We start from the raw sequence: 19,172 nt of genomic DNA on the forward strand, positions 1-19,172 counted from the left end.
GGAATGCATACAGGTCAAGGAGAGGGCATGATACTGGCAGCAACTGACTTGAAGACAAACTAGGCTGGGTATTGAAATGTATTAGTATATAACACAGGGAGAGGGGAGAGGCTTATGAGGGGGTCCCCATTAGCACCAAAAGAAAATATTGTTTGTTTGCAAAGGAGCAGGAAAATCAGAACTTAAGAGAGGGTCATTAAAAAGGAAGTTGATGGTACCCTAACTATTCCTAAGCCCACTTAAACATGTTTAGTATCTGCCACATTGGACAGTTTGGTTAATACATCAATTTGTCCAGAGCAGTAAATTTCAACAGTGGTTCCAGGAGAGCTTTGGGACCACCTGTAGTTATAGTAATCACCAGCTGGAAATGAGACAGATGCAACCTTAAAAGGATGTAGAACATCAGGGGAGTGCTTGAGATGTTGGATGGGTAAGGGAATGAAGGAGCCTAGCTGGGTGTCTGTTCCTTTAATTCCAGAGTCAGGGTTTCCAAACCTTTCCTAGGGGATGGAAATGCGGATGAACCTCTCTAAACTCAGTTCCTTTGCCTTCACTTCTCAAACCTTTGCACCTAGAGATCAGGGTTCTAAATTTTCAGAGGTGCAGAGATTAAGGGAAATCCTTGATGAGGCACAGGAAAAAATCCTCTGGCATAGAAATTGTACTGACCTTTGGGCTAAGTTCAAACACGCACACAAACCAATTTAAACCATCAGTGTGTGTTTCTGGTCTGACACACAGAGAATTCTAGGTCTGCATGAAAGACTGATAAGGGTGCTGTCCCCACCACACACAGAGAGAGAAGCTCTGTAGGTGCCTCTTTATTAGGTGCTGGCTGTGCATTTCCTCAGTCTTCTCTCTGGATAACTTTCTTTTGCCTATTTTATTTTTCCATGTCTCCAAGGAGTAGGTTCAATGTAGGAAAGAGAATGAAACTCAAGTTTCTTAGCAATGATGACAGAGGTCTGGTGAGTAATGAGGTTGAAGGAAGATTAAATATGCTTCTTTAAAAAAATTACTTGTGAATTTTAATGATCTCAAATTAGAGCCATTAAATGTGAATATAAAATAATAAACAGATCTAAATTTCAAAACTATAAACTGGATTTGATTTGTCCATGTTGTTAAGGGCTTGGATTCTTAAAAATAAAGGGAGTCATGTGGGAAAAGACAATATTAACAGTGTCTATAGAACATCCCTATAGAACTAACATAAACTTGAAAAAGTAAGAGGCAGTAAGTGTTGAAAAAGTTAAAATGTTAAGTGCCTCATTGCTCTTGTACTTGTTTTGATGAGCAACTTCTAAGTTTTGCAGTATCCTCAACTGTCTGTGACTCATTTTATTTATCCAGTGGTAAATATTCAACCAGGGAAATGCTTGTACTTGACTCACGTCCTGTAACTTCTAAAGATAATGGAGCAGATACAATACAGACATTTTGCTTTTACCAGGAGATTTTAAATAAAACAATGTGAAATGCTCTGGCTAATCTGACAATTATTAGGTCTAATGTTTTGCAAAACAGATGATGTTAACCCTCCCTTTTAAATAGCATAATTGAAGGTTTTTATTGGATAAGACTCAAAATATATTCAAGTCCTGGGATGCTGTGGGTAAAAGGCTGAGTACTAATAGTTCATTGAGAATCCTTCAAAGGAGGGCTAAAAGTATAATTCAAACGTTTGAGGATCAACAGGTAAAAAAATGTAGCTGTACCAACTTCTATTTTAATAAATATAAGTTTCCTATCTTAACTCTTCCTGGGTTGATAAAGAGAGCTTCACAATTTCTTAGCATTGCACTCAGATGATAAACACCTTATCTTTGCTCAAATGATTTTAAAATGAACCTTTTTGTGAGAACAGAGCTTAAAGACTCTAAAAATCTCATATAATATGTAAATGAGTTCATTTTAAAATAAGAGCCGTGTAACTCTGTGTCAAATTAAATACTTCTTTGGCCAACGAAGAGGTGAATACTTCTTTTATATTTTTATAAAAATATAAAGGCAAAACCAAAAGTAAACAACAATGCCACAACCCACTGAGGTATAGGTATAGGTATTTCTCAGAACAATAAACTGAAGTATACCTTCTGGAAAAGTAGCTCTGTAGTCTACAGATTCATTTGAAACCATTTCTGTAGTTGGGCTTACACTTCGGGCACTTACAAGCCGATCCAAATGAGGAGTGTGTACCCTTGCATCATAGCGAACTAATTCACTGCCCAGATCTTAAAACAGAAAGAGAGAAAGAGCTCGTTAAAGACTTGGCTATCACGGGTCCCAGCAGACTCTGACCCAGTGACCAGAACTCATGGGTTTTATGGATTGCATAAGACCGCACACATGAATCTATGACAATTTTAAACTGCAACGACTGTATCCTTAAGGCAACTCCTTTACAACAAACAATAACCAAAAAATGCACCTTTAATTTGCTTTCTCTTTTTCAGCCACAGGAACAGCCCAAGTAATAATAAGAGTATTATTGATATTGAGACAACACCAACAATCAGTCCTGTGAAATTCTGATCTGGTTGAACTATCACTTTTCCAAGGACGGTTGAAGAAATTGCTTGCTTCCACTAAAAATGACAAATAAAAGTCAGAATTTAGCCATGATAGATACAAAATACACTACACAGTTGAATCACAGTCTCCCTGGGCTCAAAATACTACCTGGTTATTACCGTTCTAGAAGTGGCATAATTGCCTTCAGAGTATTTAAGGCATTCCTCAATCCTGGTTCAGTGTTCAAATAATTAGGGGCTACTAATCACTTAAGTACTTACATTATGCATAGCTGTTTGTACTTATAACTAGGTATTAGGGGGTAAAAAGATAAAAATCAGTCTCTGACTTTGAGGAACTGAAGTATGAAAGGGAGACAAACACAAAAATAAATGATTATAGTACACTATGATATGTACTGTAGAAGTATGAACATATAGTAAGAAAAAGAGACAACAGGACATTAATTCTGTCCTGGAGGGTAGGGTAGAGGGCACAGGAGACTCCCCATAAGTAGTAATCATATTATTATTATGATGGGATAATAAAGTCTCAGAATATTTTTATTTCAGTTTTGATACATAGAAGAAGTCTTTGACGTTCCTTCCAGCTCTGACATGGTATGATTTTTAGGATTTCTGGTCCTTTTAATTCCAAACTCTGATCTCATGATTCAGCCTTCTTTGATTTTTAAATTTTTTCATACATTCCCATTTCATAACTTTTTGGAAAACTTCAGGAACCCTTTAAAAATCACACATTCTTGGATAAACAAAATGTGGTATATCTATACAGTGGAATATTATTCAGCCTTATGTGGTGTATCTATACAGTGGAATATTATTCAGCCTTAAAAAGGAATGAAGTTCTGACACATGCTACAACATGGATCAACCTTGAAAACTTGCTAAGTAGAATAAGCCCAGACACAAAAGGACAAATATTATATGATTTCACTTACATGAAATGTCTAGAGTAGGCAAATTCATAAAGACAGAAAGTAGATTAGAGGTTACCAGGGGCTGGGGAAGAGGAGGGATTGTGACAGTACTATTGAATGGTTCCAGAGATTCTGTTTAGGGTGATGAAAAAGTTTTGGAATTCGATAGTGGTGACGGTTGCACAACACTGTGAATGTAATTAATGCCACTGAATTGTACACTAAAAAATGATTAAAATGGCAAATTTTATATGTATTTTACCATAATTAAAAAAATTAATAATGTAATATACCTAAAACCATTGAACTGTATACTTTAAATGTATAAACTGTACGGTATGTGAATTAATCTCAATAAAGCTGTTAAAAAAAAAGAATGAAAAAAAAATCACTCACTCTGGTTCCCAGTTCTCTGATTTAGCTGTTTACATGAAAGAAGTTACTGTAAAATAGTTTAATTCTTATTTTACTTCATCCAGTGCATACATATTCTTTTACTTATGGGTCTCTGCATTTGAGATCACTGTAGCGGGCAGTAGTGTGTTGGCTCTGGCCTCCTGGAATGGTGAGAGGTGGGGAAAGGGCCCTATTGAATGTGTCCTTATCCCTCCTGAGAATTACAGAAAATTTCGGCAAGAACATGGCATGATGGAGAGGAGCGTGGCCAGCAAGGACTTTTGAGATCTACCCTTTGAAGCTTGGGAAGGAGACAGTGCAACAAAACCTCACTATTTCTAAAATAACAACTAAGAACCAAGGCTGAGCTGATGAGCTAAAGCCAACAGACAAATGAGCTTTAATGATTTATTTCAAGCCTGCAAGTGACATAATTACGCTGGCATCTTTATTTACATCATGAGAGGAAAGCAGGAATCCCACCTCTATGTTTAGTTCACTGTTCAATTTCAGCAGGTCATTGGGGACCGTACATAAAACGGCTTCAGAATGTGAGTGTATATTCTCACAGCTCTTATTTCCAACTTTTAACACTTCACCTTTAACTGCTTCAGGGTCAATATCGTTTCCCTGGAAGAAAAAAAGAAAAAGGAGCTTGTTAACACTTCACAGTTTTGCAGGAATGCAAACAATTGTGAAGGAATATAAATATACTGCAAACACAGGCCATGCTGTTTACCAAGGCACATGATTTTCTGACACTCATTTTGATGGGGATTTGGATGGTTGAAAGACAGCATGACCATTTCAGGGTACTAATCAGTCAGGAATCATAGCATCCAGCTTTTCCATCAAATTGTATTTTAGAGAAAAGGATAGAGATTCTTGGTTCACACCCTTATGTCCAATGATGTCTTATTCATAATCACCTTATTAATGTTTTCAGGGGGTATTAATGGTTGGCAAAAGGGAAACAATTTGGAGATTCAGTTGTCGAGCTGCCTAATGCAGGGATACTCAGCTTTGGCTTTAGTTTTAGAATCACACTGAGGACTTTATATAAAATACTGATGCCTGGGTCTCATCTCCAAAGATTTTGATGTAATGGATCTATGTCAATGTATTTCTTTTGTATTTGAGTTGGGCAGTTTCTTTTCATCCTTCTTGCATAGTTGAATCCTATACAAAAATGAATCCATTTTAAAAGAAATTCCTATAAGATTCCGTGTGACCCTCATTATGATTTGAGAGCATGATTACATTATTTTGAACAATTATATAGTTACATGAGGGCTTTAAAAACATTGTTCAATTTGACATATTTAGTTAATTGAAGTCACCATTAGGCATTCAAAATATCACTGTTTTGTTGAAGAAACCAATAATTAGCCTTGGGAAAGAAGTGGTACAATTTCTCATATGAAGACTTAATGAGTATGGCTATTTATTTATTTATTATTTAAAAAATTTATTTAGTTTATTTTTATTATTTATTTTTTGGCTGCGTTGGGTCTTCGTTGCTGCACGTGGGCTTTCTCTAGTTGCGGCGAGTGGGGCTACTCTTTGTTGCGGTGCGCGGGCTTCTCACTGCGGTGGCTTCTCTTGTTGCAGAGCACGGGCTCTAGGCGAACGGTCTTCAGTAGTTGTGGCTCGCGGCTTCTAGAGCGCAGGCTCCGTACTTGTGGCACACGGGCTTAGTTGCTCCACGGCATGTGGGATCTTCTCGGACCAGGGCTTGAACCTGCGTCCCCTGCATTGACAGGCGGATTCTTAGCCACTGCACCACCAGGGAAGTCCGAGTATGGATATTTATTAAAAAGTTATTATTTTGAGGAGAGAGAGATTATCAAAACATATTAGCATTTTTCTTAGGGACAAAGAGCAGCCAGTAACAACTACAGTACTGCTACTTTGTTTCCCACTTTGTTTTACATGACCTTTAATACCTGGCAAACTAGTTTTACATACATTGTCTCATATGGATCTCGATAGATTGCTAGGTCAAATATTATTCTCGGAAAAGAAGTTGGAAGAAAATATTTCTTTCTAACATGAATTTGGAGTTAAAAAAAATGGGTATAGACAAACTCTATCCTTACGATATTTCTAGAGGCAGTATGTGTACTCCATTGAACCAGGTCAGCCCCACAGGGCAAGTCAACGTAGAAGCACATAAATCTAATAAGTCACCTTGGAGCTTCAAATGACAACTTGTTGGTTAGGACTGAGGAGGGCTGAGGCACTGGCTCACATACTGGAGGAAATTCAGGGAATGACAAAGGAAAGAGATTAAAGAGCTGGAGGGCTTGATTTATGAGGGAATGACTAAAATGTGTCTTGCTTGCTTAGATAATGATGAAGGCTGGGGGAAGAGATGAACATACTGCATTTACATTTCCAATACTCCTTCTTTTAGGCTCAGGGTTGCCTAGGATGATGCATAAAAGCTTCTCTAAAACAAAAACAGGTCACAAAGCTGAACAACGAAACCGCTTTTCATTTGTGCCTACTAAGAAACCCATAATAATTAGTGACTTACATAAGAAATTAATATCAGCTTTATATGTATAGTGATTATTTTATTTTATTTTTTAAAAATTTATTTATTTTATTTATTTTTGGCTGCGTCGGGTCTTCGTTGCTGTGTGAGGGCTTTCTCTAGTTGCAGCGAGCGGCGGCTACTCTTTGTTGCGGTGCGTGTGCTTCTCATTGCGGTGGCTCCTCTTGTTGTGGAGCACGGGCTCTAGGCACGCGGGCTTCGGTAGTTGTGGCACACGGGCTTTGTTGCTCCGCGGGATCTTCCCGGTCCAGGGCTCGAACCCGTGTCCCCTGCCTTGGCAGGCGGATTCTTAACCACTGCGCCACCAGGGAAGCCCTGTATGGTGATTATTTTAAAAGTTTACAATCCAAGATATCAAAAAACTGATACTGGAAGCCCACTACTATATAACAGAGGGGACCGAATCAGGAAAAAAAAAGGTATAGGCTGGTTTTCGTCATTTAAAATAAACATAGCTTTATCGAGCTGTGGAAAAAAATGTTTATGTTTAGAAATTTTATTATTTACTTTTTATTATTTAATATTAGCTATTATTAAATAGTAGAACATATTTACAAAATTGGATTAGTTCTTCAGTCATTAAAACAGTAATACATAGGTTTTTAAATAAAGCAAAATAAAAGGAGCTTTCTGGCCTTTAATCCCTTACACCCATAGAGCAATTTAGAGTTATAATTATCTCATTTTATCCTGCAAAGACACTTCCCTGAGGTAGGTATTATGGTCATTCCTGCTTTACACATTGAGAACTAAGGTTCAAGAAGGGACTTGGTCATGAAGCAAATCAATTCCATTTAATACAAATCTACTTACCATCTACTACTGTGTGTTAGACAAAACTCTGGAATATAAAGATGAGTAAGAGTTTCTTCCTCTCACTGTAATGTTTAAATGAATATATTTCTAAAGTGAAAAACTGTTACTCCTCTGTCATATCAGGATGTCCCTTATCCCTTTCCACTGAACTCTGGCCAGGTATGACGTTTCTATCTAGGACTCAGGCCTGGGAACCCATGTCTGAGCTGGTTACAGAGCAGAGCAGATAGGAGTGGAAGTGGGTAGGATTTGAAAAATAGCATCATAACAGGCGGGGTCTTGCAAGTTTTCATGCCTCCAGGGGGCCACAATGTTGAGTCTGGGAAAGTCGGTTAAGGCCATGGAGGGGATGGTAGCAGGACTCAGCCAGGCCACGGTCCAGGGAGGCTGGCAATAGAAAATCAGTGAGGTGGGGTGGTGGTGGAGGAACAGTTACATTTTATCCAGAGGATATGAGCCCCCTCAGCTTGGGAACTAGGCCAAAGAACCAGCACAGAAAGCTTCAAAACTAAGTCCACAGGACATTAACAGGTATTTGGGGAAAAAAGTTCCCAGGTCTTTTGAGAAAAGCTGGATGAACCAAAATTAAACCGGTTTCTTCATTGGCTACTTGGGGCACTGGGATACCACAGGTGCTCTCTATGTGCCCTGGAATATGGGTTTTTCCCCCCACAGAATGCATATTAAAGTGTGTAGCACAGGGAAATACAGTTGACCCCTGAATAACGTGGGGGGTTAGGGGCACTGACACCCGTGCAGTTGAAAATCCACGTATAACTTCACAGTCAGCCCTCTGTATCTGAGGTTCTGTAACCACAGATTCAACCAACCATGGATCACATAGGACTATAGTATGTATTTATTGAAAAAAATCCGTGTATAGTGGACCTGCGCAGTTCAAACCTGTGTTGTTCAAGGGTCAACTGTACTAGTTTATGAGCACCATCAATAAGAACAGGTCTTGACATTGGGCCAAATGATCTCTAAGAAAAGAGCCCTTCATTTCTACCCTGTCTAGAGACAGAACTGGCCTCACGGTGGTTGTGAATGGGTTTGGGCCTATAATTGCAGGTATATTAGTCAGAAGTGGGAGGAAGACAAAACTCTAGCTGGCTCTGGGAAGCAGGCAGACTGAGTTAGCTCAGAACTACTCTCCCTTCTAGATCCTTCTGATGCCCAGACACTGACACAGGCCTCTAACTGAGCTCTCAACCTTTGATCTTATGCTCCTAGTATCGTAGCCTGAGTCCCTGTTCCCTGACTTAGATGATCTTCCTGCTGCTTTTCCTGTTTTAGTCAACTTCTCCAAACTGGACTTCTGAAGCATCTCTATTACCATGTATATCTATATGCTCCAGAATAAGATGAAGCCCCAGGGCAGTGTCAGGCAGTCCTAGTTCCAGCATTAAATACTGTGCTTCTCTAGTTTCCATAAAATATGATCATGAACAAAAAGTCATATAAGATAATTAGGAAAAAATTCAGGGTTTCTTTCAACAGAATTGACTTTTAGATATTTTTAAAGAGTTTAGAGCTATTTCACTTAAAGGATTGTATAGCTATCCATGTACTGTATGATAGAAAATTTCTCTATTATGAAAGGTATTTTGGTATACATGAAATGAAAGTTAACATGAAAGCCTTTGTAATGTAGTGGAAAGAAGACCAAATTTGGAATCAAGAAATTTGAGTGTGAGCCCTGGTTATGCTGTTTGCTCCCTAGATGACCCAAAACAAATTACCTAATCTTTCTAAACCTCTGTTTACTTATCTATAAATGGGGATAATCATCACTGACCTCCCAACCTCACAAGTCCACATGAGTCTCAAATGAAACAACATATGTCAAAGTACTGTGTTAACTAAAATTCCACACAAATGTGAGCTGTTGTTGACATGAACACCGTACCTTAATGTGTACTCCTAAAGAGATGTCTACTTCTTTTTTTTTCCATAAATTTGTTTGTTTATTTTTTGTTTTTGGCGGCATTGGGTCTTCGTTGCTGTGCACAGGCTTTTCTCTAGTTGCGGTGAGAGAGGGCTACTCTTCGTTGTGGTGCGTGGGCTTCTCTTGTTGTGGAGCATGGGCTCTAGGCGCAGGGGCTTCAGTAGTTGTGGCTCGCGGGCTCTAGAGCACAGCCTCAGTAGTTGTGGTGCACAGGCTTAATTGCTCCGTGGAATGTGGGATCTTCCTGGACCAGGGCTCGAACTCGTGTCCTATGCATTGGCAGGCGGATTCTTAACCACTGCGCCACCAGGGAAGTCCTGAGATGTCTACTTCCGATGACCACTGTCCACAGCTGGTGCCTAAGCCTTGGATATAAACTACCTCCCACATTAATGGGGTTTCTGATTAGTCCTGAGGAATGACTGATCCCTGATCTCTATTATGTTCTCTTGATCCAAACTTGGCTGACCCTCTTGGCCATGGTGTAATCATTACACCAACTATTGACTAAGCCAATTCTCACAACTAGGGCTGGAAACTATCACAGTCTCTTTTTAGCCAAGGAATTCTTGTATGCATGTCTGCTTGAGGAGCACGAACTCTTCTTGGCAACAAGAAGCAAATCTCACTCTAAACACAATTCTCTCCATAGTGCTTTCACTGATGGAACACAAACATAGTTCACATTCATGTTTTGAACGGTAATTGAACAAGCACAACATGAAATAAAATGGCACCCCTTTCTTTTGATAAAAAACAGTTCACTGCTTGTCCAGAAGAGGCTTTTTCTTTTCTCTTGCTTTATGTTTCTTTGTTTCTGCCCTCAGAGAGGCAGAGGTTTTAATGTGATCAACTTTAGAATTTGATAAAGGGTTAAATCGCTGTCACACAAAGATTCTCTTATACTAGATTTCCTCTTACACATACGTAAAATGGAATATGGGAGAAGACTGAGTCATGACACCAAAATAGTCCCCCAAAACTGTTCCTTTTTTCCCCAGATTGCCACTCTGTGACATGGCAGGTGCTAGACCCTTATTAGAGAAAAGAGTCATTCCGTATATAGGCAAGAAAAGAAAGTCTCTTGTGTCTGTTTCCAGAGGCCTCTTGGGCCAGGTTGGGAACAGCACTGAAAGGCTGAGGATGGTGTCAAATCATACTTTTCTTGGTCCAACAATTTTGTAGGACATTGAATAATGGGTATGTAATTTACAGAAAAAGGAGTTTTCTCCTCCATATAAGACTGCTTGAAAGGGTAGATAAAGAACCATTCTTCTCTAATCCTTCCATCATAAATACAGGAACAGAAAAAGAGAGTTTATCTGGGTGTAAAAATATTTGCAAATAAACCTTTGTTTTCATCAAGAAAAACCAAATGGTATCTTTCAAATGGCAAACACAGTAATTGTTGAAAGCAAAAGGTCACACTAGATTAATTTTATTGAAAAAAAAAAAGAAGTGATAAAAGCTCTTTCTCCCTTTCTAAAACTAATTAAAGAAGCAGATGAAAGAACTCTGCTATGGTAAACATGCTGTTCGTTGAAGCAGGCTTCCATTTAATTTCATGCTGGGCTTGCTTAATTATTGCACGAAACATAATTGCGAGGTTAGTAAACTTGTATGAGTATGAACGTGTGCATGGGTTTGGCTGTAGATAAAATCTTGTTGAAAAAGCAGAAAAATTTTAGTAGAAACATATTCTTACTTAGATGGGGATGATCTTTGGGAATTTATATTACATCAAAACAAGGACTATCATATTACTTTGTGTTTGTTCATATTTGCATTCAGGCTATCTTTCAGGGGGAAAATTCTGCATGCCTAAAACATCATGTTGAAGGATAAGTATTTTGTTGTTTCTAGAGACTGGGGCTACAGATAATTAAAGTTTTGATCATTTTGCCTCTTTTATTACTATCTGAAGTAAAAGTGACTGAAGCAACATAAAAGAGTTGTATTCTAGTCTTTGTTCTGCCACGATTTGATCACTAGTCAAACCACTTAACCTCTCTTGGTTTTAGTATTCTTTGTTTGCAACAGGCTGGGTTAGAAAAGATGATTTGTTATTGTCCAATCAAATTATATTTAGAGGCTAATATATTTCTGAGGTAGAGGAAATCCAGCTCCATTTATAAATCAGCTTAGAGATAACCACACCCAGATACAAAATTCCAAACTAGAAGGAAGTACAGAACTACAATTGATGGGTTTACCTTCGTGACTCTTACCTTTTATCTTATAATGAGCACATTTAGGTGTCCGGGGAAATATATAACATTGGCAGAATAATACATCATAGGCAACTTTAATGGATTTGTGTCTCACATTTACTTTTTAATATATACACAAGAAAGAGTTTTTAAATGCTTCATTAAAAAGCAGTTCATGATTATACATACCTTTTAGTCTTATGTCAAAAAGATTTGTTTCTCAGAGCTTAGATATTTGCCGATGTAGTAGAAGATAATGACCAAGTACAACAATTTTATTCACATAGCTATGAAGTCAATTAGGTGCAAGTTGATGATTTAAGAGATGATTTTAAGCATTTCTTACCTTGATTTCTAGCACATTTTCATTGCCTATTGAGATCATCACTGGCTTTTCAAAAGGCTTAAACACAGGATTATGTACATAAATGAGATCAAAGTATTTGGAATGGATCCCATCTAACATGAAAAAGGCTTTGGTTTTCAGGGGGAGTTGTAGGTTCAGCTGTTGTAGTGAAGGAGTTGTACAGCAGATTATCTCCGAATTAGAGCGATGCTGACATGCCTATAGTAAGACACAATTATCCACTGTAAACAGAACATAGCTTGACAACATCAATAGCAACTTTCACATTTCACTGTTTCAGACAATCAATTGAAAATGTACAATTTTGAAAAATATCTCCATTTAACTTCCTAATGTTGAAGAACACATTTCTGGAAACATGACAGATGTGATTCTCTAAACAACACGGTCTTTTTTTTTTTTTTTTAACATCTTTATTGGAGTATAATTGCTCTACAATGGTGAGTTAGTTTCTGCTTTATAACAAAGTGAATCAGCTATATGTATACATATATCCCTATATTCCCTCCCTTTTGAGCCTCCCTCCCACACTCCCTATCCCACCCCTCTAGGTGATCACAAAGCATCAAGCTGATCTCTCTGTGCTATGCAGCAGCTTCCCACAAGCTATCTATTTTACATTTGGTAGTGTATACAGGTCATCTTATGAGTGTGTTTTAAGCTATCAATTACTGAGTGCCAGGTCCTGTGCAAAATACTTTAGTACAAGGTTGGTCTCATTTAATTCTCACAATAATCCTATGAGGTAGGTGCTACGATTACACACATAATTACAGATGAAGAAACTGAGCTTTTCGAGCTGATGTCATCAGACCAGGTCACACAGCTCTGAGTGGCAAAGTAGGGAACATAAATCCTACGCCACTGACCCTAAAATTCACATAACTCCCACACTGGACAGCTTCTTGCTCACTTTGTATTCTCTACTGATAAATCTTTTCCTATGCTCTCTCTTTTACAAAGGCTCTGTTATTATTATTTCATGCCCTTCCATCTCTCATTTCAAATCTTCCCCTTTGTAATTCTGATTTATAGAAGTTTGGAAAATGTGGTTTCCTCTTGATTGTGCTTAGACTAAACCACCAACACAAAGTGGCACGTTTAAGGTTAAATGGTTGCATTTTTTCCTCCAAGGAAAAGACAAACAAGCAACAACATCCCTCAGATTTCCTTTTCTTTGACAAGTAGAGTTGGAGATAAAACAATTACTTATGCCCACAATAGAAAAAGGACTCAGGATATACATAAAAAGCACAAACAAAATTGGATATTTGATATTTTCTTTTAAAAATAATTAAAAAAATTATCCTACATTAAAAAATGTGTGCTATAAGCAGATACAGAAAACTGATACATAGATATAATATGAATAAAATATTACTTAGTTTTGTATCAAATCCATATTATAATGCTAAAAGCTATTTATTCTATCATCTTGAAATAAAGGAAATGAACAATTTTACTGCTATTACAGTAATTCTCTACATAACAAGAAATTTGAAAACTATACAATAAACTGCTCGCTTCTGGGACATAATGCATATTAACAAATTAATATGCATTTTGTTAAGAAGGTGATTAGTATTTTTATTTTAAAATATTTGGGTTCGTTAGGCTTAAAAATTATTGTGGCTGGATTGGTATATCTAAGTCAAACCTGACCAAGAGTTTTTCTCTGCTAAATAATGAATGCGTTCAATTCATCATGGTCAGCTTCAAATTCTATAAGAAGCAGGGAACATGGAAGGAACACACGTCTCTTTAAGAGGTTTTTCACAAACAATAGTCAAATAGACCCACTGAATTTTTCATTCCTGTCCAATTTGAATGCATTGTTCTATTGTACTAATATGTTTGTGGCTAAAATAAGAGAAGTTTACATTTCCAGATATGTAAACAGATAAGATTTAAATCTTCTACCATTGTTTGAATCTTCCTTGGCACATCTAGGAGATTTTAATAACTATCTGATTACAAATGAATGAATGATGCCACATGTCATCATAATGCTGGTGAGGGAGAAGGAAGAAAACTTAGCCATTATTTCAATAATGCAGTCTTGGTGTGAATTAGATAAACTAATAATTTCTCAGATTTCTACTTTAAAAAGTCACATGCCAACACCAAAGAGGGTTACTGTTATTTTTATAGGTTAATGAAAAATTGCTATGCCTGGCTGTGGAGAACCGATGTCCTTTAAATTAATAGCGGCGGTATTCTAACTTTGTTTGTGGCCATGTGCGGGGATTGGTTTCAAAGCTCTCTACTTCATACGGTGACTCCCTGGAGTACAATCTCTCAGGAATATTATAAAAATCTAATAATACTCTTTAGAGGTGATGCAATGTGGCTGACTGAGAAGGTCAAGAAAAATTTCATTTGAGATGACCTTATTGTTTGGTGATTTGGCTTGACATTTTTAGCCCCAAATTGGTTTTTGTAATTAAAGCACACTGTGGCCTTAGCCTTCACAAAATATTGGATGGGAATCTAAAAGGAAGTGCTGTAATTCAATCTATTGCCTCCCCAGTCAAGCCCCTGCTTGAGAGGGGGCACTTAGAACTTTCATTCTAAGTTGCATGTACAAGTCCAACTAGATTATGGATATTTTATATCAAAGAAAAACAACAAAAATATGAAATCTTTGTAAATAACTCCAAACCTCCTAAGGTCTGAAGTAAAACTACCATTTTAATGTGATGCCTCAAAATTGTTAGAGCACAAAATAGGTCGATCACTTTTAAGGAGGAATTCAGTTAAATTCTGATTGACCTTGCAAATAAAATAAAAAAGGTGGAGAAATACCAAACAACATACACAATCTAGGGCATAAATATTCTAATGCTCTTTCTCATTATTTGATAACATGCTAACCAAGGCACAAGAGGAATGGTAAGAAGCAGGGATGTGTAAGAAAACACTGTACCACTTAGGAAGACAAGGATGCTGTGGCAAGATTAGAGGCTTTACCCAAGGGTTTTATTAGAGCAAAAGTGTTGATGTTCTACGGGGTATTAAAAAAGGGGGGATAGGGAAATGCTATGGCCTGAATGATTGCATCCTCCCCAAATTCATATGTTGGAAGCCTAATCCCCAGTGTGATGGTATTTGGAGATGGGGCCTTTGGGAGGTAAGTAGGTCATGAGAGTGAAGTTCTCATGATGGGAGTTAGTGCTGTCATAAGAAGAGACACAAGAGATCTTGCTGCCTCTTTCTTTCACCTCCATGTGGGGATACAATGAGAAGATAATCATCTGCAAACCAGGAAGCAGGCCCTCCCCAGACAGCCAGATCTGCTGGCACCCTGGTCTTGGACTTACCAGCCTTCAGAACTGTGAGAAATAAATGTTTGTTGTGTAAGCCACCCAGTCTATGGTATTTTTGTTATAGCAGCCTGAACTGACTAAGACAGGGAATGATGTGGTTTGCCCTTGTACTGACTGTCTTTAAAAAACACTGCCTCAAGTTGATAATCATTATCTGTGTCTAAATATTACGTGTGTGTGTGTGTGTTTTATAATGTTAGCCTGAGACTAGATAATTTTAGTTGGTGAATAGAAAATACTATTTGACCTATGCTGCAAGGAAGATTACTAGCAAACATTAAAGGCAAAACTGAAATGTCTCTGCTACCCTGAAAGCTGGTGGTAGAAGCAGAGATGCTGAGCTCTAAGCACAACTATCACTCAGAGGACTTACCACTGTAAAGTTCCTTCCCGCTTCGTGCACATTTATTACCATCCTCAGGATACTAACTGAATTCAGGTTTTTTCCAACACCTGTTATTGTGCTCCCACCACTGGCAAAATAAAATAGAAAAACAGCAATATTGAGAGGTTCTTTCTCTATCAAGTATTTTAAGAGAGAAATTAAATTAAATCACATGTAGTGACTGCAAGTTACAGCCACAGCCAAAGTCAAATCAAAGTTCAGTGGTAGTTTTTCTTTGGCCATAACTTATTTAACTTGAAAGCGTTTTAAAAATTCATATTTCATAAGCTGAAGAAATGCATTTGTCTTTTTATTCACAAAATATGCAAAAGAAATATTTTTTCCTGTCTGAAAAAAATACAAAGGAAAAACGAACTTAACTGTTGCTGCTAGACTGATAGAATTAACAGAAACAAGGCAGACTGAATTGGGTCCAATGAGATATTGATTCAGAGGGAGTCTGATATAGGGAAAAGCTGTGTGTAAAGTAGGCAGGGCAAAAACACACTGAAGAATGAAGAGAAAAAGGTGATTCCACTTTTAGGCACTAAGGTTAGTACAGAATTAAAATGTACATAATATAAGTGCATAAATATCAATACTATGATGTCCAGTTAAACTGTTTTAATGAAATCTATTTAGAATAGGATAAAATGGCATGAACTAGCACTGATAAAGTCAAATTGCACTCAGAGCCTGAATGTAGTTTTCACTCCTGAATTGGAAAGGTAGCCTTCAAAAAAATGCAACAGTATCAAATCCAGAGATAAAACTGTCTTCCTTTCGACTATTCGACAGCCAGTCATCCTCACGTTCATTATTTTCTTATACCCATCAGAAGCTTTTACTTACCTAACGAAAGATTTGGTGGGATGTATTTCATAGACAATGGGGTCTTCCCGGTAAATGAAGCTGTTCATCTCTCGGCTGGCTAAGTCAATTTTCAATTTAATAGGAAACTCAGTTGGAGTGCTTTGGGCTGGGGTATAACATTCGAGAATACTATCTGAAACACTGAACAAAAAAATTAAGAAAATGGACCTTTGCTATTAGAGACACATATATATTAGAATTATATACATAAATCAAAAGGGTATCAGTCAGTGGCTCCTAAATGGGAATTTCCTGATGTGGTCTAGAAAAAAACTCTTTCTAATCTAGAAATTGTAGTCAATTTACAATTGACTGGATCCCAAACTTAGGCCATCCTTGACTTAGAAATATTTGGGATTTTAAGCAATTTTAAAGTATCCTTTTGGCACTTGATTAAACTGAGCTCTCCCAAATCTAAGAAGCAGAAACGTAACTTCCTAACCCACTCTCCCTCATGCTTCTCACCTCTCCAAAGTGATTTGATCTAATTGTAAATCTTGATGGAAATGTTTATCTTAATTTATTGTCAATTACCAGAATCTCACAGCTTATAGCATAGCTGGGATATTAAACATAACAATAAAGAAGGTGGATGGGAAGACAAAGCTTAAAAGCGGAATTAATAAACTATAAGGGAAGGGTAGAAAAATCAGCAAAAAGGAGTAGATGGATTTGGGAAGGAGAAAGTTTTGTAAGATGAAGAGTAAATAATAAACGTCTTGATTTTTCGCCACAAAAGAAGAACAATCTTTTCTTGATTTGTTAGGTATACATATTAATCCGTCTTGACTGATGCAACAAAAAATAAACTACAACACCTTTTTAAAGTACAAGTTTTTCCACCAATTGAAATGTGTCTAGAATTTCCACTGTTTAGGTGCTTTCCAGTTAATGTAAGTAAAGTGCCACCAGTTTTAGGACCATAACTTGGAGAAATACTTTTTATTATAGGATCCTGAATGAGAGATAGAAACAAAACAAAATAACTTGTTAATTTTATAACTCTAAGTAGATAAAGTAATAATTAAATATCTTAGTTCATGAGAAAATTAATGCCTAGACTTACCACATAGGAAAATGTACTATAATGTACGGTCCCTCGACTGTTTGAAATAACTATGGACATATTGAAATGTTCATTCATTGCAGGACCAACTGTGCATTTCAACCTGAAACAACAAAGTTTTATATGTTATAAATTCAAAGGCATTTTCTAGGTTGGCTGTTTTATATTATGGGACATTATCTCTAAATAGTGAGCTGACTACTCTAAATAGCAAGCAGAGTTTCCAGGTAAGCATTAGAATTGAAAATTGTATAATTCTGTTTCTGTACTATTATGCGAAACTTTATATTGACTGTCTTGTATTATTCATACAGACAAAACAGGAAATGTTAAACCTCATCAATGCAGACCTCACCAATTGAAAAGTTCATAATAATCTAGTAATATACAATTATAGGCATAATGTTTGGCATACTTAAGATGGAGAAATGGTGTTTCAACAGCATATGAAACAATGGGCTGATTACAACTAAGCAGAATCTCTTCTTTAAATTATGTCAAAAGATACATTTCTGTGGTTCACGTGTTTATTTAAGTTACTTAAAAAATGATGAAATTGTGATAGGCTTTCCACAGAATTATTTTTGAATTAATAATCTTATTATAATCCTAAGAAGTATAAATATAATTTGTTTTATTAAATAACTTTTTTTTTGAATTTTTGCATTTTATTTTATTTATTTTTTTATATAGCAGGTTTTTATTAGTTATCCATTTTATACATATTAGTGTATACATGTCAATCCCAATCTCTCAATTCATCCCACCACCACCACCTCCCCTGTCACTTTCCCCCCTTGGTGTCCATACATTTGTTCTCTACATCTGTGTCTCTATTTCTGCCCTGCAAACAAAAGAGGCTGAATTATGTTTCACTTTTACAGGCTCTAATTTACAATACAATGAGCAAGAACTTACAAGGGGTATTTCTAGAATGAATTTGTTTTGCCATTAAGCTAAACAAGTATGACATTAATTGATGTTTTGGCCTCTGTAAAATGAGTAGATTTAGATCTTTGTATAACCCTGAAGGGAATTCTACTAGGTATAAAATAACCGCTTGAAAGAATAGGTTCAACTATAAAACGTTAAATGTTTGGTTGTTGTTACTACATAACTTAAAATTTCTGGGTTCTCTGTTCGTTATGGGATTCAGATCTTATAGAAGTTACATGTAGAATACAGTAGAACAGGAACAGGTCTTGAATCATGAGAGCTGAGTTTGAAGGCCTGTTCAGCTCTTACCCTCTGGATTACCTCTGCTAATCTACACTCCACCTTTCTGAACTTCGGTTACCATCTTTGTAAAATAGGGATAACATTGCTATTTCCCAAGATTTGGGAATGGTTAAATGAGATACACTCCCTCCATTACAGTGCCAATAAATATCAGGTAAATATAAATTTAAACTCATCATAAACAAGTCTCAAAAGTGTGATTCAGCTGCTTCATTACATTTCTGAGGTTTAGAAAGTGAATTTAGAAGAGAGGGTCCATATTGAGCTGTTTTCTGACTTTTACAGAAAAAGCTGTTTGAGACTCTCTTTATTTGAAGACTTTAAAGATGGAACGACCCCAAACAGTGCTATTCTTTCAAATCTACTCAAGTTCTCAAGAGTTGTTACAAAAATGCTTGAAAAACTCCCAGATGCTAGATTCTTCTTTTCTTCACCTGAGTAATGTCACCTTTCTTCCTCCTTAATCCTGGTGAGTAAACAGTTTTAAAAACAAAACAAATCCGCAAGGGGAGTGATGGGCCAAGACCCT

General features: G+C 36.9%; 1 protein-coding gene across 2 annotated transcripts in view; it reads right to left on the reverse strand.

Moving 5' to 3' along the window:
- MET (MET proto-oncogene, receptor tyrosine kinase) overlaps window positions 1-19,172 on the reverse strand; it is a 127,753-nt gene that overhangs the window by 22,481 nt on the left and 86,100 nt on the right. For both annotated transcript variants that reach the window (XM_036862899.1, XM_036862900.1), the window contains exons 7-14: window positions 17,405-17,507; window positions 17,157-17,293; window positions 16,318-16,479; window positions 15,454-15,553; window positions 11,734-11,952; window positions 4,337-4,483; window positions 2,435-2,591; window positions 2,097-2,237 (exon numbers count right to left, since the gene is read on the reverse strand). In XM_036862899.1, the coding sequence (XP_036718794.1) occupies window positions 2,097-2,237; window positions 2,435-2,591; window positions 4,337-4,483; window positions 11,734-11,952; window positions 15,454-15,553; window positions 16,318-16,479; window positions 17,157-17,293; window positions 17,405-17,507 (1,166 nt within the window). The remainder of the gene's footprint in view (window positions 1-2,096; window positions 2,238-2,434; window positions 2,592-4,336; window positions 4,484-11,733; window positions 11,953-15,453; window positions 15,554-16,317; window positions 16,480-17,156; window positions 17,294-17,404; window positions 17,508-19,172) is intronic.

This window comes from Balaenoptera musculus, chromosome 9 (genome assembly GCF_009873245.2).
Source record: "Balaenoptera musculus isolate JJ_BM4_2016_0621 chromosome 9, mBalMus1.pri.v3, whole genome shotgun sequence".
Lineage (NCBI taxonomy): Eukaryota > Metazoa > Chordata > Mammalia > Artiodactyla > Balaenopteridae > Balaenoptera > Balaenoptera musculus.